The sequence below is a fragment of the Solanum tuberosum genome, unplaced genomic scaffold, assembly GCF_000226075.1.
Source record: "Solanum tuberosum cultivar DM 1-3 516 R44 unplaced genomic scaffold, SolTub_3.0 scf00032, whole genome shotgun sequence".
NCBI classification, from domain to species: domain Eukaryota; kingdom Viridiplantae; phylum Streptophyta; class Magnoliopsida; order Solanales; family Solanaceae; genus Solanum; species Solanum tuberosum.
The window spans coordinates 583,467-606,372 of record NW_006238958.1 but is presented as its reverse complement, the minus strand read 5'-3'; the positions used below and the strand labels follow the sequence as shown (position 1 = coordinate 606,372).

Here is a 22,906-nt window from a genome sequence, read left to right as displayed (position 1 = left end):
CGCGCATCAGATTAATGTATCAGTGCTTATATTATTGTATCTCGCGCATCAGATTAATGTATCAGCGCATCAAATAGTGTATCTCGCGCATCAGATTAGTGTATCAGCGCATCAGATTAGTGTATCTCGCGCATCAGATTAGTGTATCATGTATAAAATGTAATGTATCTTACTTAACGATTAATGTATCTCGCACACCAGATTAATGTATCAACGCTTATATTATTGTATCCGTTTGAGGGATTTCTGTAATTATAAACCTTTAAGGGATAGATTGTAATTTTGCCTTAAAAGTATGTGATTTCTGTAATTTGCCTAAAAATGTAACTATATGTATTTGGTCAAAATAGTTATTGATCATTAAAAACTTGAATAAAGTCCATAAAGAGATATTTTATTTCAATTATTTTTATGATCATTATATCCATAATCACCAGCCATTACTCCTAACACATAAAACATCATACGTGTATCGAATGACTCTGATATCATTATTACCAGAAAAGCTCAATTCAAAAACTTAATCTAATAGATGAGAGAGCCTGTTTAATCTATAAATTTATTAGCATTTCTGACAACTTAAGTTATGTTCTATTGATAATCTAGGATTTTCTTCTATAAAAAACTTTTGGGGGTGACATAGGTTTAACGTACAATAAAGATAATATAATGTTTTTTAGCATCTCTTCATATTACAAAATTTAAACTTCCATGCTTTTAGAAAATAATTTTAGACAATTAACACATAATAATATATCGTCTACGCAAGAGAATCAACAACTTCATTAGACACAGCTGACACCATATCCCTCTAGGATTCAGACCACCGCTCCTAACACACAAACCATCATGCGTATTATCAATTGACTTTGATATCATTGTTAATTAAACATCAAAAATGAAAACCCAATTTAAAAAACGATTACGGACGATCACCATATAACAAGTTAAAAGTGATGTTGTATTGATTAAATATCTCTATAGAAAATAGTTTTAGATCATATATCAAAAATAAAATAAATTAAATTGTAGAATATTGATGTCATGGAAAGGTCAAATTGACATCATTATAAATTGGTAGTTACATAGCGTGGTATGTCCCATAGGGGGCTACTTCTCCTGAGAAAAAAAAGTAGTACATTTTTTAGCAAATGGAAGTATGCAAAGTATATGATGACATTTCTCCAATATTAATAATATATATTGGTCCCCTCCATTTGCTCATTATATTTTGTTTCATTAGTCTTCTCTATATATTTTGTTCATTCTTCTTGGGTTTATACAAATGTATTCATTCTTCTTCATCAATCTATTTTTATTACGTACACGTTGTTTTCATACACTTGAGACCTAGATGTGGTTCTCATTTAGTTCTACTCTGGAACGTAATCAAAAACATTTTATCATTTTGTCCTTGTAGTATTTTGAAACTATGCATCTTTTCATCCGATAAGGATCTTGTTATAGTCGCGTGAAAATGTGAAATAAACTAAATTGGATGAGATCTTTTCGTCCTAAACTATGTCTATGGTTCGAGAAAAATTACAATTAATTTACTTCTTTATATTTTGAGTTTTTCTTAGTAATAATTTTGGTTCTCTTTAAATGGATCCTATGTGGTGTGCGAATTTGAATTAATTGAACGAGTAATTTCTGGATATCAGATGAATAAATTAAACCAAGAAAAGAAAAGTATATACAAAATCAAAATGTTAGTGTCACGACCCAAAGTCATGACACGTATAATGTTTGCTCACTATTTTTTTAATGATATTATTGATCTCCATAAAAAGTGGAATTTCTTGTAGTGGCTTAGGCCTATCACGGATGTCCTTCCGGCTATGCCATTATTAACCTCAAAAGTGTGCATATCATGTGAACTTATACGTGACACATGAAGTTAATTATGTCATGGATTTGTCCCTCCGGCTATGCCATATTGACCCCAAAAGCCCACATGGCATGTGGACTTGTGCAATACCTTGTAAAGCTTACATGATTTTCCTCTTTTATTCAAATATGAGATTCGCCTAAAATGTCACGCGCAAGTTTTCTTCAAAACCTGGCCAACCTAGAAGCTAATCTGTTAGTCCTTCTCTTAACTCGCCCTTATCTATCCACCCTCCGTCTTTGGACGGGTCACAATTGGATAGCTCCAATTTCACTTCTCACAAGACATGCCTACATTATACCTATTTCCAATAGATCATCAACAATTATATGTACACTACTATATAGCAAGGATTGGACCACCAAACTTGAACTTAAAGAGTTACTCTATAGCCTATGGTGCATGTTCTTCCTTAGCTTTTTATTACTATACAACTTTTAATTACAAAGAAAACTAACAAATGTATATAGCTAGTATCATGGACCACATGAATAATGGAAAGATAAGCATATCCAATTTGGCCTTTCACAACAATACTTTTGTGTTATGTTTTAATTTTAATATATAGATATATACCAACAAGAAGGGGAGTTATATATAGTACAATTACAAAGACTTGTCAAGAAAAGATGTGGGTATCAAAGAAAGAGAAATAACAATCAAAAGAAATATGGCCCTTTTGTTATCATTTCTCTTCACAAATACACTTTTTTCATTCAAAGCCTTGGGATTGAAGGCAGCAGCGCCAGACATTTTTAATCATAACCTTAGGGAATTATAATCATCTCCCTGTAATTGCAGTCACCCCTAAATACCCACCCTACCCCTCCACCAAAAAAATAATAAAATACAAAAATATAATTAAGTATTATACAGTATGATGCCCTTGGAGACAAGAGTGGGAGACATGAAATTCGTTTTTTATATATTGTGAATGTGCAAAAAAATAAAGTTTGGCAGAAAAAGGAAAAAAATAGAATACATTATAGTATACCTTATATACTCATTTTTGTTTTATTTTAATACAAACGCCATTTCCTTTTTAGTCTGTTTTGAAAAGAATGTAAAGTCACCTTCTTAACGTTTCTATAGTTACGTATCTGTCATGACATGTTTAAAACTACAAAATTCAGAAATACTTATTTTTAAATCTATGTCTAGATAAATACTGTCATATAAAATGAAACGGAGGGAGTATATATATATATATATACTTATTATATTATGAGAGCTATAGCTAGGGGTTCTATCTCTTCTTGTTTGCTTGCTTGTTTTCTTTCTTTTCAAGGTTGCTTTTAAACCCCTTTGAGATATTGAATGAGTAAGAACAAGACTTATATGGTGAAAAAGTTGCTAAAAAAGTGAAGATGTCAAATTTATGTAGGTTTAATTTCTTTTGAGTTTATATAGTATAGTATATAGTAGTAGAGAGGAGCTAACTATAGCTTAAGGGTTTTTTTTTTTTTTAAGAGAGAAGAAGGTAAGAAGGAGGAGGAGAAGAAGCTTGAGTAGTATATAGTACTTTTGCTTTTTAATTATTCTTCATCTTGGGATTTTCAAGTGCCTTAAAAAAAAGAAGCAAAACTTCTCATATTATTATTATTTTTGTTTAATTATGGAGCCTGCAAATCTCCATCAACAATATCAATATCATCAACTCCAATTCCAAGATCAATTTCCTCTTATTGGTATTTCTCCAAATTCTTCTTCATCTTCTAATAATTCTTGCTATGGAGGAGTTTCAACAACAAACACTTGGACCCCATGTACTACTACTACTACTACTATCTTGTAAGTCCACTTTATTATTTAGTCATATAGTGTTTCATATGAATGATTATATTTTGGCTACTTCCATTATATTATCATGATAAGTTTTTGGAATATTAGAATCTCTCTTTTCTTTCTCCTAATATCTTTTTTTTTTCTTTTGACATTCTTTTCTTGATTTGATGTGTAACAAATAGAAATTAAAGTATAGTAATCCCTTTGATTCACTTTCCTTGGACCAATATTTACAATCTTGAAACTTTGATTAATTATTACTTTTCCTCAAAAGCAATAGTGTTAATTAGATTTTATCTAATCTTTTTTATTTTTTTGCTTATTTAGGAACAGTCATGGAAGTGGTCTTATTAATTCATATTCTAGTGGAGACATCATCAATACTACAAATTCATCATCAAGTGATCCATTAAACCTAGTTAATTCTATGAGTAGTACTACTCAAGATTTGGGATTTCATCAATGGGCTAATAATAACATTAAGCACGAAAATTCATATCCAAAATTTACTCAAATGTTGACAAGTCCATCAAGTATAGAAGAAGGAGGAGAATTGAGTGATATGAATGCTAAGCTTTTGCTTGGTACACTTTCTAATACTGGGCTTCAACTTTATCATGGAGATAATAATAATAATAATAATAACAATAATCTTCTCTATTCTTCAAATTCTAGTAGTATTAGTACTAATAGAGGGAGATTTAGTCAAATATATCCCACAATAAATGTGTCCAATTTGAATATAAATCATCAAGCAAATTCTTGTAGCTCTTTGGATATGAATTTACAGCCATTGGATCTCATCAATTCTACAAGATATGGAGGGAGTTTTAGCCAAACCTATGGCTTAACAACAAATCATTTTCAGCATTCATCAAGTGAAAGTCCAGTAAATAGCTCCACAAGTGTAAGTATTTCTATATGTTTTGCGAATTTTCTAGAGTTCAGTATTCACATCATTATATGCGAATACTGAACTCCAGTATTTCTAATACTAGTGAAATATGTTAAGTGATACTTCACTTAATTACAAATTAAAAATTCAAACGTTTTTCAAGTGAAATTTATATCAGGCCTTTGAATTAAAACTTTACTTTTTTTTCCGAGCTTCAACCAAATATTGTCCAAATTTCTCTTCTTCTTCTCATATATCATGTTTTTAAAAAAAATATTTACTTAATTTTGCATGCATTTAATGTGTGCATTGTTCATACTATGTTACTAGCAAGTCGGGATAAGCAATTTTAACCTAAATTTAATAATATTGTTAGTAATTATATATACTTGCATTGAAAAATATATAATTTCTAATTAGGGAATTAATTGCAAGATATTAATCCAAATAATATAATATCCATTTTCCTTTAAATATTGTTTGTGATTCTCTTAATTACAAGAGAATTGGGAAAGTTTTTTTTTTTTTTTTTTACTTTTATAATTATATGCAAGAAAAGAGAAAGGCATTCTTTTTTCATATTAAAGTTTACTTCAGCTTTATACATTCATATATGGCTCTTTATCTCTTTTTATTTTTTCACTTTCTTCAGAAATGAGTCCGTCTTTTTGATTGATATGATTAAATGTGTAAAATTAACTTTATTATTATTATTTTGAATTTTGAAGATATCAGCCTTTAGTAATGGAATGCCTGAAGCTAAAAGGACCAGCAATACTTTGGAGACTAATAAAGGGCCTCAAAATGCACCAAAAAAATCAAGAGTTGATTCACGCGCATCATGTCCACCCTTTAAGGTAATTTATTAAGTTATATACATCGACCGTGCAAAAATAATAATATTAGATTATCTATGAAATTTATAATCTTTTTTTTTTTTATTTTTTTTTTTTTTTTTTTTTTTTTTTTTTTTTTTTTACTTTTATAATTATATGCAAGAAAAGAGAAAGGCATTCTTTTTTCATATTAAAGTTTACTTCAGCTTTATACATTCATATATGGCTCTTTATCTCTTTTTATTTTTTCACTTTCTTCAGAAATGAGTCCGTCTTTTTGATTGATATGATTAAATGTGTAAAATTAACTTTATTATTATTATTTTGAATTTTGAAGATATCAGCCTTTAGTAATGGAATGCCTGAAGCTAAAAGGACCAGCAATACTTTGGAGACTAATAAAGGGCCTCAAAATGCACCAAAAAAATCAAGAGTTGATTCACGCGCATCATGTCCACCCTTTAAGGTAATTTATTAAGTTATATACATCGACCGTGCAAAAATAATAATATTAGATTATCTATGAAATTTATAATCTTAAATACGATACACATATACACATGTTATCTGTTATAACAAGTTAATGAAAAAAAGTAAAACTCATAGTATGTATGTTATCGTATCACATTTGATATAAAGAGTTATTTTATGTTATTGCAGGTATAAGATGAAAAAATTATTTATACTGTCGATGCATATAAACGATAAACTAACATATAGGATCAAAGGAAGTAAACTAAACTTTTGATTGGAATTTAAAGGGTGATTTTGCTTTATTGGAATATAATGCAGGTGAGAAAGGAGAAATTAGGAGATAGAATAGCAGCTCTTCAACAATTGGTAGCACCTTTTGGCAAGGTATATATACTGTCTTTTATTTTCTTTTTTAGTCCGTTTATTACATTATGTAAAAACATTATCATGTCATTAACAATGAATTTAAATTTGGGTCATTTGATTATAATTGCCTTAAAGAGAGTACTCAGTATCTTAAATTGCTAGTGAAAATGATTTTTAGAGACCTTTCACTATCTTAATGTTTGGACCTAGATAGTATAATTAAAAATAAATGAGTGGTGGGGAAATAATTTATTTGAGAACGAAACTTGAACCGACAACAATGACATTGTTGAAAAGATAATAGTAGTAAGTAAGAAAATATATTAAAAGTGTTCTTAACGGTTTAAATTTTTAGATGAGACTGATGATCATATACGATAAAGATCTAATTAAGTCTAAATCTCATCGTTACATGAGATGACTATACAGACACAAAAGACATTAGTAAAATAATTTTGAGTAACTTATACACTAATATTAGCATAGTAATAAGAAAATTTCCACACTATTAACATATAGAAATTATAATGAAATTCTCAGAATAAAAAGTAAGGTTGAATTAGATGGTCGTTTTGGCGTCAAAATATTCAAACATAGCACGAATTTCATGGAATTGTACAGTGAACAAAGTGCATGCTTAGGGTATTTATAACCCCGAGAAAAACATTGTTCACAAATCACAACTCACTATATTCCTAAAAAGTTTTTTTTTTCATCCGAGCATGCACAACCAAAATATTTCATAGTGAATTAGGCGAAAACTTCAATTATGTACCACATACTTAGAGTCCAACTAAATCTAGACTCATGCATTGAAGAGTTCATTTCTGAAGGCGATACTCAACATGATTTTTAACATTTTCATAAGTTTAAACTCAAAATCTCTGATTAAAATAAAGGGATCACAACTATTCCACCATACGTCTATATTACTTAAAGTTGCTACAACTATACTATACTTGCATTGTGTTATTAGTTTATTTTATTTAGAGAGACACATATATAAGTATATATGTGTGACAAGTAAATTAAAATGTTTTGCATGTGAAAATATTGCAGACGGACACAGCATCTGTACTAATGGAAGCTATTGGTTATATCAAATTTCTTCAAAACCAAGTTGAGGTACCTACCTATACCGTTATCACCTTCCATAATATATATAGCTCGAACTTGCTTCGTATTTTGTTGTCATATTTTTCTTATAATTTCGCTTTGCTTCAAGATACATAATTTATTTTCACTAGCTAGGGTTTGAGATTATTTTTTTTATTGATCATGTTTCACTTACTTTCTGTAGACACTAAGTGTGCCATACATGAAATCATCACGAAGCAAAGCCAGCAGATCATTGCATGGAGTAAGATATATAACTTCATTCTTCTCTCTCTATATATATATATATTCTACTCACTGTCTCAATTTATGTGAAACTCATTCTTTTCTAGTCAGTTGAAAAAGAATGATATTTTTCTTTATTATAATTGAACTTTAACTTTTCAATTTTACCCTTAATAACAAACAATATTTCTCATATGGTAACTCAACGAAATAGTTATTATCTTAGAAAGTCATTTTTCTTTCATCAAAGAAATTGATTTTGTAGGGAAAATAACTATTATAAATTAGTTGAGTAAGCAACTAAAAAAGTATCAACTCCAAAAATTTATCTACCTTTGTTTTAGACCTCAAGACTCGAGTTTTAAAAATATTTCTTTTTTTTTCTTTTAAATTTTGTGCTCAATCAAATAGTGTTACGTATCAATGGTTATATCATAGTCTCATTGTTCCGAAAGATATTAAGGATCGACTATCTTTCTCTTTATACGCTATATCTTGAAAGGCAACGAACACGTCATTTACTGACATATATACTATATTGGTATTATTATGGTGGGTGCAGGGTGGTGGAGAGATGAATAATGAAGAAATGAAAAGAGATCTTAGAAGCAGAGGTTTGTGTTTAGTGCCTTTGACATGTTTAACTTATGTTACTGAAGGTGGAGGAGGTGTTTGGCCACCCCCTAATTTTACTGGAGGCACTTAAATTAGGAGTTTAATTTGGCCACGTCATTTTCTTTATGTAATTTTATGATTTTTGCTTTATTAATGGAGCAAACTTGGTCATTCTGAAAAAACAAAAAAACAAACATAACTGTTATGTTATTGTAGAATAGACCAAGTTTGATCCATTAATGGTTTGTTAGTTTTTAACATTACCTTTTTCATATTATTAATTATTATGACTTTATGCAACTTATTTGAATTCAAAGTAACTAATGCTCCCATTTAGCATCGTACTTGCAAATTTTTTTTCTCTATACGTGCTTTCTCCGTTTTAATTTAAGTGTCTTAATTTGACTGAATACATAATTTAAGAAATAAAGAGAGATTTTTGAATATTATAGTCGTAAAATTGAAGATGTGTGCATAATCTTTTAAATCATACAGTTTTAAACTTGCGTTGTAGAAAGACAAATCAAAAAGAAAATTATGCCACTTGAATTGGGACGGAATGAGTAATAAAGTAGTTCTTTATAGGGAAAATTGTATGAAATAGCAAACTATTAATTCAAATTAAATGTTGTAGTCATAGTTTATTTTATTTGTAATTCACAGCAAACATCCCATTTTTTTGCCATCTAGTTCGGTATACAATTAGCCATTTTCGGTATACAATTACCCATTCGGTATACAATGTCCAAAATGTGTTTGTGTTTGTATAAAGAGAGAGAAAAATATATATACAAATACAAATACATATATTTTCGTCCTATACACTTATAATTATACAAATATAGATCATCCCCTGCCCAGTTCTCTTTTGTCTTTCTCTCTTTCTCGCTTTATACAAACACATATTATACAAATTACAATGTATAATTTGTGTTGTATAAAGCGAGAGAGAGAGATTTGCATATAGATTTGACATATACACTTATACAAAGAACACGTACATATACAAATTACAGCAAATGTTTTATATACAAATTATCCAATTGTATAAATGAATTTATACAAAACTAAAAAAATTGTATATAAATTGGATGTATCTAGCGAATTATACAAATCAAAAGCTCCATAGCAAACATAAAATTTGTTATGGAGCGCAATTATGCAAACTATATCTATAACATACAAATATAATTTTTATGTTTGCTATATGTGAAAGTTGCTCTTCTTTATATACATTTATGGTTTCCGTCAAGAAGTTAGGAACTCTAGACCTAACTAAATAATGTTGCTTTAATAGACTACAATTTTAGTGCTAATTCTCTCTAAATATCTGATGATAAAAAACAAATTAAACTTTAACCGCTTTATAATCAAATAAATTTGATGTTTAGATTTGAAGTTTGAGCTGTCAAAGTGTAGCTTCAAACTTCAGGTTTATTGTTCAAACTTTTGGGACCTTCGAGGAGAAGTCAACCCCTAACTTCAAATCCGAAGGTATGAGATTTTCATTTGAGACTTTAAAGTTTAGAGAGTCTAGAGTTAAATTTGACATAATACATAAACATGATCATTAACTTGACATCAACGGACAAATATAACCTTTAACTTTGAGTGTGTACAAGTAGACGCTTAAACTTATATAAAATTGAACAACTTGACACATTCGTCTTACATGTCACCCTACATGACAATTTTGTGTCACATCCTTAGTGTATTATGTCATGTAGGATATAGTTATCCGCTGAAACCAAGTTAAGGGTGATTGATCTGAGAAGTCTTAAACTTATAAATATAAGGAAGAGGAGCGATTTGAATATTGACTAAACTTTAAATGTAGTTTTTATAAACTGACTAAATTTTAAAGAGTATATATAAAAGGCCAGCTCCATGCGTTTCTACCGGCGGGCTACCAACCGGCCCAATAATGGGGTTGAAGTACAGGCCACATGGGCTGGGCTCGTGGCAGTGATTCCGCAATTGAAATGAAGGGCCGAAATATAGTATATGTATATTGTATATATATAATATAATTTTTCAATGAAAGCGTGTAAAGAAAGGATAACTTCATGCTTGCTTGTATTATATTCCTATTATTGTTATACTTATTCAAATCCCTCAAAATTCTAATGAAAACACTAATTTAACAACTTCAAAAGATTCTATATTCATCTCTTGCTTGATCGATATAATATTCCCTTGTTACCTTTGCTTACAACATACTCTTTCTTGGTTTATTTTAATTTTAAAGTATGAGTAAAGCATTTTTGGAATGTATACAACTTCGTCGATATTGAATTGAATAAAAAAATCCAAGTAAAATTCAAAGGCATCAAAGCTACAATAAAATTAGAAAGGATAAATAAAAATAATAATCCAACACATTGCTTGGCTAGTAATAAAAGCCGCCATAGTTGAACTAGTCTCTCATTGGCTCATATCATTAAATGAATATTATTTTATTATTATTGATCCTTTGCCAGCTATTTTGCTTCAAGCTAAGCTTCTTCCATTTATTACTATTCCCTCCGTCCCATTTTATATGATGTACTTTGATTTGGCACAAACTTTAAGAAAAATGGAAAGACTTTTAAAACTTGTGGTCCAAAATGAATGATAGAAATTTGTGTGGTTGTAAATCATTTCATTAAGGGTAAAAAAGACATTTTATAGGCAAATTGTTACTTAAAATAGAAATGTGTCATTCTTTTTGGGACTGACTAAAAAGGAAAGTAAGTCATATAAATTGGGACAGAGGGAGTACTATTTATTTACACCCACCAAGAATTAACTTATGAAAAACCTAGCTTCTAAGAGAAAAAAACCTTTTATCAAAATAAAATAGGAAGTGTTATATCTTGCATAATTTTAATGAAAGTTATGACTTCCCCAAATATTATATTTGTACAATTTCAAAAGATAATTTTAAAAAATTATATCTTAAATCTTTTTGTTAAAAATTCTATCATTCTAAACTTCTTGTTATTATTATTATTTTTATTAAGATAAAGTTGAATAAAAAGTTAATCTTTTTTAATCTTTTAAGTGTATCATATCGTGTGTTTAAAATGAAATAACAGTCGACTTTCAAATAATAAGATAAGATAAATAAAGTACAAGATAGATATTTTTCCTCACGTTCAAACCCTTTTTCTTTGATGAAAAAAGGAACTTTTTTTTTTCATTTTTAAGAAATTATTAGGGAAGGGGTTCGAACAATAACATTTAAGGAAATATAAGGAAAATACTCAAATATGTTAATTACCATCAAATTTTGAGAAAAGATTTATCTATATCATCTGTTATAAGTTTGGCTCGTCTGTACTATTTTCGTGTGAGGAAAAGACTCATATATGTCATTATTTATTAACTGAAATGACATCGATGAGCCAAACTTTTAACGGACGACATAAATGAGCTTTTTCTCGAGACATATTTAAGCCTTTTTCTTGTTAAAAATGTTTTGATTAATGATGTGATTAAATCATAATTGACCAAGTGTAAAAAATAATTTCGTAAAATCATAAATACATTTAGTTTACAAAAAAAGACATAAATAATCTTTTTCTCAATATTTGAGCCAGAATAGTTTACAAAAAAGGGCCTGAATTGTGCTAAATTGACAACAGAAGGACCCTTATCCAGTGTAAGTACACGTGGCAGTTACAGAGCAGTTTTAATTTCGTCGGCCGGCATTGAGGTGAAGTGTCTATCAGTTAGCTTGATAATGACGTCCCCTCCCCTCTATGCAAACAAACCTCTACTTTTATGAATTACCATAATTACCCTTTTCATCCTCTGATATTTTTCACCAAATCTAAAATTAAATATTTAACACATGAATACCTACACTTTGAAACATATCTACTCCCTCTGTCCCAATTTATATGACTTACTTTCCTTTTTAGTCAGTCCCAAAAAGAATGACACATTTCTATTTTAAGTAACAATTTGCCTATAAAATGTCTTTTTTACCCTTAATGAAATGATTTACAACCACACAAATTTCTATCATTCAGTTTGGACCACAAGTTTTAAAAGTCTTTCCATTTTTCTTAAAGTTTGTGCCAAATCAAAGTACATCATATAAAATGGGACGGAGGGAGTATTTGTTTTCTGAAGAAATTAGAAAATTATTTATATTTCTAGAAGCAATATAGTATATAGTTTTCCTTTGTCATAAGGTAAGAGGACACAATTGTCCATAAAGAAAAATGAGAAAGTGGTTTTCCTTGTCCAATGGAATTAAAATATCTACAACTCCCCACAGTCCTTTACTTAACTATTCTTCTCCATTTCTCTTTTTTTCTTCATTCAATACACACACAAAAACAAGTGTTTATCTCTTTATCTTTTCTCACACTATTTATCTTCTCCTTCATCCATACCTCTTTGTCGCCTTTAAATTATTTCAATTCTCTTTCTCCAACAAAAAATATCATTTTCCTTTTTCTTATTTGTTTTCTGATAATAATTGTTCAGTAAAGTTGAAAGGCTTACGATCGCTGATCCAGGTTAGTACCTAACGCTATTATTCTTCTTCAATTGGATCGATCAGAGGATTAAACTATTTAATTAATCAGTAAAAAAAGTTGAATTGTTATTTTTTTTTAAAATTGTTGATCACTGTGGAGAAGGTGAAGGTTTGATCGTTAAGTTGAAATTTTAAGCAGAACTAGTGTAACAATTGAATCTATTTTTGTCTATTTTGTGTTTACGGTAATATTATGACTGTTTAGACTTAAGTAGTGATCACCATGGAGTTGTTGACTTTTGAATTATGATCAGAACTGAGTTTTGATTGGTGAATTAGAGCAAATATGTTACTTTAGTACTTTGAAATCCTCTGTTTTTTTGTTGGATTCACTTGTAGTTTGTGGAATTATTTGTTATCGTTAATGGAATGGATAAGTGAGAACCCCTAATTGTTTTTAAAGTCAAATTCTTATAGAATTGAAGGAACATAGATAGTGGCGGAGTTAGGATTTTTATGGAGGGTTCAAAATATATAGAGGTAAACCAAGGATTCAACATCTACATATATGCATATAATTTTCTATATATAGTTTAATTTTTCGACTGGATGTAGAGAATTCATACAAGTGGCATTTATTAGTTTAGGACTGGAATCTATATAAGTAATTTGTGATTGAGAGTAGATTTTTGTGTATGATCCTTACTTATAAGGTAATTGTTGTCTGTGTAGATTCCTGAGTAGGCAGAATGAGCTCTCTGCAAGGGCCTGTTATTTGTCCTGTTGTTCGTGGAAAGCAAACAAGTCAGTTTGCTGTTCCTGTCAATTCTTCTGTAGTGAAGGCGAAGATTTTGAAGAGTAGGTTCTGGGGGCTTAATGGAATCTCTAGCTTCCGGGTTAACGTGGCTCGTCAACCACGATCACGAGTAAGCAAGGTGATACAATGCACTTTTAGTTCATCATCAGACGGAAATGGTAGCATGGCAGAGAATTCCAATGAAAGCAACGCAGATTATGTGAACTCTAGCGTGGTCGAAGCTGGTATGCTAACTTTGTTCTCAAGTGCTATATTACTTATTGTCATACTCTGATTCGTATTGAGAAAAAACAATTGCTAATGCTGGGATTCATTGTGCCAAATAATAATGTCACTAGTGATCATGCTGGGATTCATTGTGCGAAATAATGATTATATATATAAATTATAACATTCTAATTTAGTATTGAGATGATTTTTCCACCTTGTGATGACATTTCTATAAATATTCCAACTTTTATGCGAATTTCACGTGTCAGTTTTGGAGTCAGGTTGCAGACCTCACTGTTGGCGGTCTTTTGCTTTCGCATTAGTCAAAAGGCAATCTCATCTTTAAAAGATTGATGTCAACCAACTTGCCCCTAAATAAGTAAAAATAAAAAAGGTAGTAACTTATTTATGTGGGGTTAAATTTCCTATTCTTCTTGTGTAGTTGAAGTGCGAAGTGGGCCAGATGGTTTCATGATCAAAATGAGAGATGGAAGGCATTTGAAATGTGTGCATAATAATCCACAAGGAGGTCATCTACCGGATTATGCTCCACATCCTGCGATTGTATTAAGAATGGAAGACGGGACAGGGCTTCTTCTCCCTATTATTGTTTGTACGTAGATATTCCATTCATTTGTTTAATGACTAGACTGTCTCTTAGTGCATAAATCAAGTAAGGCCATCTCATTTCTCTGTCTTATGTCTGTTTTATATGACAGTGGAGATGCCAAGTGCGCTGCTCATGGCAGCTGTGCGCAATGTCCAAATTGTAAGTTTTCCTATCTAGGTGCTGGTAAAGCCATCCTGCCAAATTTCTTGAAGCATTTTTCTATTTCCGTTACTGAAAAAGACACATGTTGGCTTTGTTTCAGGCCAGACCAACAATGTATCAAGTTGTGAATGACATGGTTGAGAAGATGGGTTACACGGTAAGCTTGTTATTTGTGCTCTATCAGTAGTTGTGTTATCTTTTATGCTTGATCTGACAGTTCCCCTGTTTGAAGGTTAAACTTGTTCGAGTTACAAAGAGGGTGCATGAGGCTTATTATGCTCAGTTATATCTAACAAAGGTGTGTAAAATGTTGTTACTATGCTGACTGACCACGTCCTCACGTTTCAGTACATTTTTAGGCTAGGGGTATGCAACTTAACCACCTCTAATATTGTTGTAATATGGTTGTCATTACAGTCCGACAACGATGCTGAGAGTATTAGCTTTGATCTTCGTCCGTCTGATGCAATCAACATTGCTGTGAGAAGCAAGGTAAAAAACTAGTCTCCTCAGCTTCTGATTTGTACATGAACTAACTGATACCTTATTATTGTGGAGTTGACTACATATGCAATGTATATCTTACTTAAGATCCACCCTAAACTGACTTATACAAGTACTATTGAATTCATGATCCGTTCCATAATGATCTGTTCATGATTGAGGTCATGATCCCTCCATCCGCAGATGGAGTGCAATATACAATTTGTGTACAATGCCATCCATATTTTCCTCAATAGTCCCCATCGCTATAGTCCTATTTCCTCACTTTAATTCAACTTTATGGTGCTCTTGCACCAAATGAGTGCTAACATAACAAACCTTCTGCTGTTTAATTATTCCAGGTGCCAATACAAGTCAACAAGTACTTGGCTTATAGTGATGGTATGAGAATTGTTGAATCTCCGAAGCCAATAGTGCACACTACTGGTTCTGATGGTCTCTTGTTCACCGAGCTTGACAGGTAAACCTCCATTAGGTATATATTTTGATAAGAAATAACAATAGCATTATTTTCTGTTTGGGAGATAAATATTGTAAGTAGTTTGAAATTATAGCTGAAACTCTTCATGTTTGCCAAACGATGTCTGACAATGCCTTATTGTGTTGTGAGTTGTGACTAATATAATCCAACTTGTATTGTGGGTCAGGCCTAATGGCAAGCCATGCATTGAAACAAAGGAGTTTATTCTTGTGCGAAATATGCTGATTGCGGCTGTTGAAGAACGATATAGAGATGCAGGTGCGCTTGTTAACATGTCCAGATTTTGTGTGGAATGGCGTTTCTGCTATTCATTAACTGTGTCAAGTCAAACCTAGAAAATCAAATTAAAACGGAGGGAGATTCTTTTTCTTCGTTATTTTGCCAATTCACAACCCTGGTTAACTGTTTTTGCTCACTTTTGACATTGGTAATTACAGCTCTGTGGAGGGACAAGCTTACTCAATTGCGATCCAAGAGGAACTGGATATAGCAGGTATATCTATTGTCCAGTCATTTTTCCTCAATGCTACGAACTTTCATGAAACTAATGGTAGTATTGTTCGTTTGAAACATGTTTCAATTCGAATGACTGCGTGACATGTGATATCATAGGTGTGGTTAGAGTTGTTTGAGCAAAGAGACTACTTATGTATATAAAAGCCATTCATCGGAGCCAATGTGGTCAGCATCTTCAAAGATCAGTTGTACTTCTCCCCTTCATATGTTATGTAAAAAAATAATTTGTGAATATCTGTATATATGGAACTGTAATTCTAATGTAAGACGGACCGGTAAACTTATGGTTTTCGGACATGCCTGTGTTTTTTTCAGTTTCCATGTTAATCTTACATCAAGTGTGCCGTCCATATTGTTTCGTTTGCTTATTAAGTAGTAATTTGAAGATCTAAACGTAGAAAAGTGGTCAGTCAGCGCTATTTCTGAATATACTATTACTACCCTTCTATTAATTTGTACACATCTTAATTTCATTAGAAGGGTAGTGTTTTCTACCTGAAGAAACTTTTTTATTCTCAGGATTTGAACTCAAAATGTTGAACTTCCGTTCACTTCATGTTGTATTGACCGTGACGTTTCCGAATACAGAATAGAAGATGCTAAATAAACCAAAGAATCATTCTAATAATAGACAAAATAAAATGTCATTTCAGTTGAAGCCTCTTTTTGGGTATACCCTACTGCAACTACAATTTGTTTTTTCATCAAGGATAAAGTCTAAGAGAGGAACTTGCACGCAATCAATCCTAGAAAAATGTAGTGATGTTCGATACGAAGAAAAATATTTCATCCATCCATTGAGGAAGGGAAAGTAAAATATGTTGGAGGGTGAAGAGGATACAATACTTGTGAAATTTGTTTTATTATTGTTATTAGGAAAGTCATTTCTCTTTAAAACAAGAAATTTATTTTACTAGAGTGAATATTTTCTAATTTTTTTTGTAAAAATTGGATTTTACAAATAAATAAATAGAAAAGGGACAACGGCATATTCCCGCCAGTAAAAGCACAAAACCAACCACTATCAAAAAGCTTAACTGCTTCACGAAACCCCCAATTCTCTTCATATCCAAACTCCAAGTATTGTTTGAAGTAAAGTAATCAAATACTCAATATTTTTGTTGCAGGTCAAAAAAAAGATCAGTCATTTTATCTGTTAAGCAGACATTATTATAAACTTCATTTTTCAATCAGTCGTACGAAAATGTCAGGTAATTTTGTATCATTTATGTTATTTTCTCTCTACTATGTTTTTCAAATCAAATTAATATTTAATATATTCACTATTTTATGTGAATTGAAGTAAGAAAAACAATAACGATTTCATGTGAAAATTAGCCTACACCAATGATTTAGGATTGAGGCTTAGAAATCAACAACATAATCAGTGTATTCTATAAGAGGAGTCTGGTGAGGATGTAACGTGTACGCAATTTTACCTAGCCGAACTCTGTAGGATTTTGTGGATGATAGTTTAATACTCATCATATTTTACTTATGGATAGTCAGATTTTGCCTTTGTTGGTCATGAAGTTATGTTTTGCTTTTATGGTTAAGTTATTGACTCCACTCTGTTATCCTTTTCAAGTGACTGTTTAGTACTCGTATGGTTAAGTATGAATTTGCAAATTTCCACAGGTGGTGAAGGATCTTTATTTGATCATGGAAACTACGAAGATCAATTACATTCTACGATGATCAGGTCACAAAATGATATAAAGGAGGAGTTGGAGTTTGTAAATGATTTTCGACAAATCCTGATCCTGGAGAATCTGCTTCCTCCTATGCATGATGATAATCTCAAATTATTAAGGTGCCCTTTGTCTAATTTTTAACCAAAATCATCTTATTAGGTATCTCTAATTTACATCTGCTTGAAATGTAGGATGCAGAAAATTAGATTTCATAACTGGACGCTTCTCTTTTGTCAATGTATGATTTTAAACATGTCATTTCATCTCCAAAATATAACCTTTACCTTTCATCAACTGTCATGTGATACAAGGCAGTTACGGAAAATTGCTTTTCCAACTCCATAGTTGTTTCCTAAGCACCACGCGTTCATGTTCTAGACTTTATCTCAACTCATGTGATGACAGAAGACGATGATCTTGAACTTTGACCTGTAAAATTTCAGATTTCTTAAAGCTAGAAAGTCTGATATACAGATGGCTAAGCTCATGTGGACAAATATGCTTCAATGGAGGGCAGAATTTGGAACTGACACTATTATCAAGGTAGACTTACTTTTTTCGAACACTAGTACTCCATCTTTTCTGTGTAATACCATATTTATTTCTGAAGGTCGACTAAGGCTTATTAGACGTGCTCTAATCTTCCTATGCACATATGAAAGTTTTCTTCTGAATTATCCGGCCACATTTTGGTTTAAATTTCACAGTTTCTTGATCATACACAATATTTTGCTCAGGATTTCAACTTCCATGAAAGAGATGAAGTTATACAAAACTACCCTCAGGGTTATCATGGCACAGATAGGGAAGGAAGACCAGTTTATATTGAAAGATTGGGACTAATGAACGTTGACAAACTTTTGGAAGTAACTACTCTGGATCGTTATGTTAAATATCATGTCCAAGAATTTGAGAAGTCTATTGCCTTCCGGTTTCCTGCTTGCTCTGTAGCTGCAAAAAGACATATTGATAGAGGTGTTACCATCTTGGATGTTGAAGGAGTGGTATAGTAGTCTTTTCTGGTGGATTATTAACCTCTTATTGTTCAGTTTTCATAATGTTCGTTTTTCTGTATTATAGAGTTTGAGGAACTTCACGAAACCTGTACGAGAAGTCATTTTGCAGCTGCAGAAGATTGATAATGACTATTATCCTGAAGTAATTTGATATACCTCTTATTAGCTTAGCTATAACACATGACTTTTACTGATACCTAACATCTAATGTTGGCAAAATAATTTTGCAGACACTTGGTGAAATGTTTGTTATAAACGCTGGACCAGGATTTAGGCTACTCTGGCATATACTCAAGCCTTTTCTTGACCCTGAAACGACGTCTAAGATTCATGTATGGCATCATGTTTTCTTCCTATGATCAAGTTTTTCTCATGTTTCTTTTATATTATGTTATGAAGAAAGGGTTTCATTTATATCCCAAATGAGGATTGATGAACATGAGTCCAATAGAACAATTTATAAGTTGCTCATCAAGAACTATTGATTTTTCAAATTTCTAGGTTCTTGGCAACAATTATCAAGGCAAACTGCTTGAAATCATTGATGAATGGTAATTGTCTCTTAACTTTGTTTTTTCAATCCTAGATGTTATACGAGTTCTTAACGATTTAACATATCGTGAAAACTTTTTTTTCAGTGAGCTGCCAGATTTTCTAGGTGGTAGGTGTACATGTGAAAATGATGGTGGTTGTTTAAGGTCAGATAAAGGGTCATGGAGAACCCTCAAGGAGATATCAATGGTGAATATGGATTGTACGTTACGTTTCTAGTAGTATGTTAACAACCATTGCTAGCAGTGGTTACTTATCTTCACCATCTTATTGTATCTCAACTGATTCTGATCTTAGGAAGCAGAGTGTTTAGAGAAGACAATGGCAACATCGAACGTTACAAGGCAACTAAAACCAGCTACAGATTGTATGTATATTCCATTTTCTTTTTCTTATATTGAAAAATTATGCTGTCTATTTTTGAAAATTTTATGTCACATAGCTCATACTTTGTGATCTATCTATGAATTGGCATAGACTATCCTCATCTAGATAGATGTCTCCATGAGCGACTACATCTTTATATGTTTTGGCCACGACCTTCCTGCTACTCTATATAGTCCTATTGTGGATACCATTGTGTTCTTGTATGAGAATAAAAGATCTTGATATTTTGGAAACTTTTTGAAACATCATATCAAGCATATGAATATAGATCGGCCAATGATGAAAAGAATTAATGGAATCGAGGTAATTATGTTCCAAAAGCATCAGAAAAAGCTAATAATATTATTGTTCATTAACATATGAAAGAATATCAATTACTCTATACAGGAGTGGTAACGACTTATCTTTTTTAGTCAGCAATGTTGCTTAGCTTCTCGTCACACCCTCATGTTCCTTGTTTTGAAGGAATTTGACGAGGTTTTCTAGTGCAACGTCAGAGTTGTTGCTCTTCATCAGCTCTCCTGCTACTTCAGCTGGTGTTACCTTAACTCTCTGGAACAGATCTTCAATTTTCTTAAACAGTCTATGCTCCTCTGTCTTTAGGTAATTAGATGCTAGTACTCTGAAACCACTGAAAGTGCAGTGTGACATCTCAATGTGCACATCCATACGTCCAGGTCTCAACAATGCTGGATCAAGTCTGTCCTTGTGATTCGTTGTGAACACTATGATTCGCTCATCTCCACAACTCGACCACAAGCCATCAATAAAGTTCAACAGCCCAGAAAGTGTAATCTGCATTTGTAGAATTTTTTATCAAAATACAAGTCAAAAGTATAATCCTAGCAGTTAATATTCATGCTAGTGCTTGAAGATCCATTATATTTGTTTCACTAGTCATCAATGTAATTACATGCTTCAAATGCAAACTACATTGTAAAGATCAAAATTGATGTTGTACATGAGTAACAAAAGACGCTTCAATGGTGCAGAAAAATATTTGTACTTCTTCTCAATAATCGTTGAACACATAAAAGAGAGTTTCTTCTTCTTCTTTGTTGAATAACAAGAACGAATCCGTCTTTTCTTAGGAGAAGTGAGAAGTTCTTTTATGTTGTGCACTGAAAAAAGTGTCAACGAAATGCATTACAATACCTTGTCATCTTCAGTTGTGTCATTGTCATTTTCCCTATTCTGCAACCCCACATTGCAATCAATGTCTTCTATCACAAGTATAGAGCGGTTTGATGAACCGATCAACAACCTTCTCAAATCCGAATTGCATTGCACCTCTCTTAAGTCCAAGTCATAAACATCAAACTTAAGGTAATTAGCCATAGCTGCAACTAAGCTCGATTTTCCTGTACCAGGCGGTCCATATAACAAGTACCCCCGTTTCCAAGCTTTTCCAACTTTCCTATAGTAATCTTTCCTACTTACAAACATGTCAAGATCTTCAATCAGCTCCTTCTTCATTTCTGGTTCCATAGCCATTGTATCAAATGTTGCAGGATGGTTTAACACGACAGAACTCCAATAATCAGTCCCATTATAATCCACCGTGTGTAGCCTTACTACCCTTTTCTCCTCCTTAATCTCTTTGGCTCTCTTCAAAATATACGGTAAGTAAGATTTTAAGGCCATCTCCTTTTGCTTCTTGTGAAAACTTAGCTCAAAATATCGAAGCTCTGTCTTCGGGTTGGTACTCTTTTCACTCTGTTTGATTCCCCTAGACTTCATGATCCAGGTGAATTTGACATTTTCATAATAATCGGTTACTTCTTGGTGCCTATTCACATAAACAGCTTCAAAATTTTTAAGATAAGCCTTTAGAAATTGGACATACACATTATTCGCAAATTGTGAAATTCAAATTTTGACATCGTTTCTAACTTAAACCAAAAATTGTTCAAAATATAATTCAATCGGCGCTCTACTGTTTACCTCCAACTTACCTATCAACAGTGACAGCGAGCTCTTCGTCTTCATCAGGCTTGTTAACTTTGATCCTTTGAGTCCAAGCATTAACCTTCGTACCCAAATAAACATTGACAGCGTCGAACATTTGGTTCAAAGTGAGACCTTCAGATTCTTCAATGACTACAATCAGCTGCGAGGAAAGGCGGTTCGATAATTTTTGAAATCGTGAAGAAAAAAAGAGCTGGAGTTGTTCCGGTACAAGGTCGCTAGCTATTGATCGGAAAAGAATTACTGAAGCGGTGAGAGAAGTCGCCGCCGTTAAAATTGTTTTAGAAGACGGCATCGTTTCGAAAAACTCCATTTTTGTTAACATTTTGATGTTTGGGAAATTGCATGATTTTGATCCTTCTTGGCAGGCAAGAAATCTCTAGAAAATTTTGGTTCATAGATGTCCAGAAAACTCTCGGGCCGTATGATGTGAAATTTTAGGCCCAAAGAATGAATGTAAAAATTAAAGTAAATTTCATAGTGTTGAGAACTGATTATATCTTATTTTTATTCTTTTTCAAATTAGATATCGATGCATACATGTATCGGAGATGGAATTATTGTAATTTTTTAAAATATTAGAAAATTTTAAAAATTATGATAAAATAAAATATGTATTTAGGTAATTTTTCCTGCTAGTTCAATAGATTGATGTTGAGAACATCTAAATTTTTTTTTAGCAATTTGATGAAAGTCTTCCATTATACACATATAGACTCCTTAATTAATCATACATCTAAGAGTCATTTGATAGAGTGTGTATAATAATAGTAGTACTAAATAAGGTGTATTAATAATATTGAATCGGTTATCATGAGATTATTTCTTTTTGAAGAATTTGAGATTTCTCGAACATGTCATCTCATTATTTCAAAATAGAAGCTGAAATCAAATGTCCAAGTGTATGCTAAGATAAAAATATAGAGTCCAAATGTTCGTTTCTACTTCAGATTAGGGGTGTACATGACCGGGTTGGTTCGGGTTTTTCAAATATCAAACTAAATCATTTGTGTCGGATTTTTTAAATCTATAAACCAAACCAAACCAATAAAACTCGGATTTTTCAACCTTGGGTTTTTTCAAATTTTTTCGGGTTTTCCGGATTTTCGAGTTTTCCAGTAAAGTATTCATACAAACATATAATTTACTTGTACTTCAAAAATTTCTTTAGTCTTACCAAAATACAACTATCTAAGGTGTTTCTTAAGAAAATAACACAAAATATGATAATGACATTAAAATATCCAACAAAAAAATAATAATAATGAAATCGCGTAAAACAAATATTGCAAATTAACAAGTCATAAAGAAAATG

The 22,906-nt window shown here is 31.6% G+C and overlaps 4 protein-coding genes across 6 annotated transcripts; 3 read left to right on the top strand and 1 right to left on the bottom strand.

Annotated features, from left to right (window-relative positions):
- Nucleotides 1-3,131: 3,131 nt before the first annotated feature.
- Nucleotides 3,132-8,539, top strand: LOC102601100 (transcription factor bHLH110). The gene is made up of 7 exons (XM_006341908.2): nt 3,132-3,682; nt 4,004-4,583; nt 5,300-5,428; nt 6,200-6,265; nt 7,307-7,372; nt 7,548-7,607; nt 8,151-8,539. Exons 1-7 carry the CDS (start codon nt 3,507-3,509, stop codon nt 8,292-8,294), a joined length of 1,221 nt encoding a protein of 406 aa, XP_006341970.1. The 5' UTR covers nt 3,132-3,506; the 3' UTR covers nt 8,295-8,539.
- A 3,961-nt stretch (nt 8,540-12,500) lies between these two features.
- Nucleotides 12,501-16,323, top strand: LOC102600753 (bifunctional nuclease 2). The gene is made up of 11 exons (XM_006341907.2): nt 12,501-12,714; nt 13,407-13,715; nt 14,144-14,314; nt 14,421-14,470; nt 14,574-14,630; nt 14,706-14,771; nt 14,891-14,965; nt 15,319-15,437; nt 15,625-15,716; nt 15,896-15,951; nt 16,071-16,323. The coding sequence occupies exons 2-10, from the start codon at nt 13,424-13,426 to the stop codon at nt 15,946-15,948; spliced, it is 975 nt and encodes a 324-aa protein (XP_006341969.1). The 5' UTR covers nt 12,501-12,714; nt 13,407-13,423; the 3' UTR covers nt 15,949-15,951; nt 16,071-16,323.
- Nucleotides 16,324-16,407: 84 nt separating this feature from the next.
- Nucleotides 16,408-20,315, top strand: LOC102599116 (phosphatidylinositol/phosphatidylcholine transfer protein SFH6). Of its 3 annotated transcripts, XM_015306407.1 has the most exons (10): nt 16,408-17,185; nt 17,613-17,787; nt 18,112-18,211; nt 18,406-18,672; nt 18,749-18,826; nt 18,915-19,016; nt 19,186-19,235; nt 19,323-19,425; nt 19,534-19,603; nt 20,227-20,315. In XM_015306407.1, exons 1-10 carry the CDS (start codon nt 17,179-17,181, stop codon nt 20,232-20,234), a joined length of 960 nt encoding a protein of 319 aa, XP_015161893.1. In that variant the 5' UTR covers nt 16,408-17,178; the 3' UTR covers nt 20,235-20,315. The 3 variants fall into 3 exon arrangements, 2 of the variants coding, with proteins under 2 accessions (XP_015161893.1, XP_015161892.1); XR_001472816.1 differs by lacking the exon at nt 16,408-17,185 and having other exon boundaries at nt 17,495-17,787; nt 19,323-19,438; nt 20,227-20,246; XM_015306406.1 differs by lacking the exon at nt 16,408-17,185 and having other exon boundaries at nt 17,496-17,787.
- On the bottom strand, nt 19,858-22,020 carry LOC102600429 (protein HYPER-SENSITIVITY-RELATED 4-like). Its single transcript, XM_006341906.2, has 3 exons — nt 21,579-22,020; nt 20,779-21,412; nt 19,858-20,418 (listed from the first exon to the last, which is right to left on the bottom strand). The coding sequence occupies exons 1-3, from the start codon at nt 21,914-21,916 to the stop codon at nt 20,050-20,052; spliced, it is 1,341 nt and encodes a 446-aa protein (XP_006341968.1). The 5' UTR covers nt 21,917-22,020; the 3' UTR covers nt 19,858-20,049.
- Between the last annotated feature and the right edge of the window lie 886 nt (nt 22,021-22,906).

Bases quoted from the DNA above. Each gene is read 5' to 3' on its own strand.
- LOC102601100 (XM_006341908.2), top strand. From the start codon at position 3,507: ATGGAGCCTGCAAATCTCCATCAACAATATCAATATCATCAACTCCAA. The intron at 3,683-4,003 runs GTAAGTCCACTT...TTGCTTATTTAG, and splicing joins ACTACTACTACTACTATCTT to GAACAGTCATGGAAGTGGTC. The intron at 7,608-8,150 runs GTAAGATATATA...TGGTGGGTGCAG, and splicing joins CCAGCAGATCATTGCATGGA to GGTGGTGGAGAGATGAATAA.
- LOC102600753 (XM_006341907.2), top strand. From the start codon at position 13,424: ATGAGCTCTCTGCAAGGGCCTGTTATTTGTCCTGTTGTTCGTGGAAAG. The intron at 15,438-15,624 runs GTAAACCTCCAT...ATTGTGGGTCAG, and splicing joins TTGTTCACCGAGCTTGACAG to GCCTAATGGCAAGCCATGCA. The intron at 15,717-15,895 runs GTGCGCTTGTTA...TGGTAATTACAG, and splicing joins AGAACGATATAGAGATGCAG to CTCTGTGGAGGGACAAGCTT.
- LOC102599116 (XM_015306406.1), top strand. From the start codon at position 17,591: ATGAATTTGCAAATTTCCACAGGTGGTGAAGGATCTTTATTTGATCAT. The intron at 18,673-18,748 runs GTATAGTAGTCT...TCTGTATTATAG, and splicing joins TCTTGGATGTTGAAGGAGTG to AGTTTGAGGAACTTCACGAA. The intron at 19,236-19,322 runs GTAATTGTCTCT...CTTTTTTTTCAG, and splicing joins CTTGAAATCATTGATGAATG to TGAGCTGCCAGATTTTCTAG.
- LOC102600429 (XM_006341906.2), bottom strand. From the start codon at position 21,916: ATGTTAACAAAAATGGAGTTTTTCGAAACGATGCCGTCTTCTAAAACA. The intron at 21,413-21,578 runs GTAAGTTGGAGG...TTATGTGAATAG, and splicing joins CTCGCTGTCACTGTTGATAG to GCACCAAGAAGTAACCGATT. The intron at 20,419-20,778 runs GTATTGTAATGC...CTACAAATGCAG, and splicing joins ACACAACTGAAGATGACAAG to ATTACACTTTCTGGGCTGTT.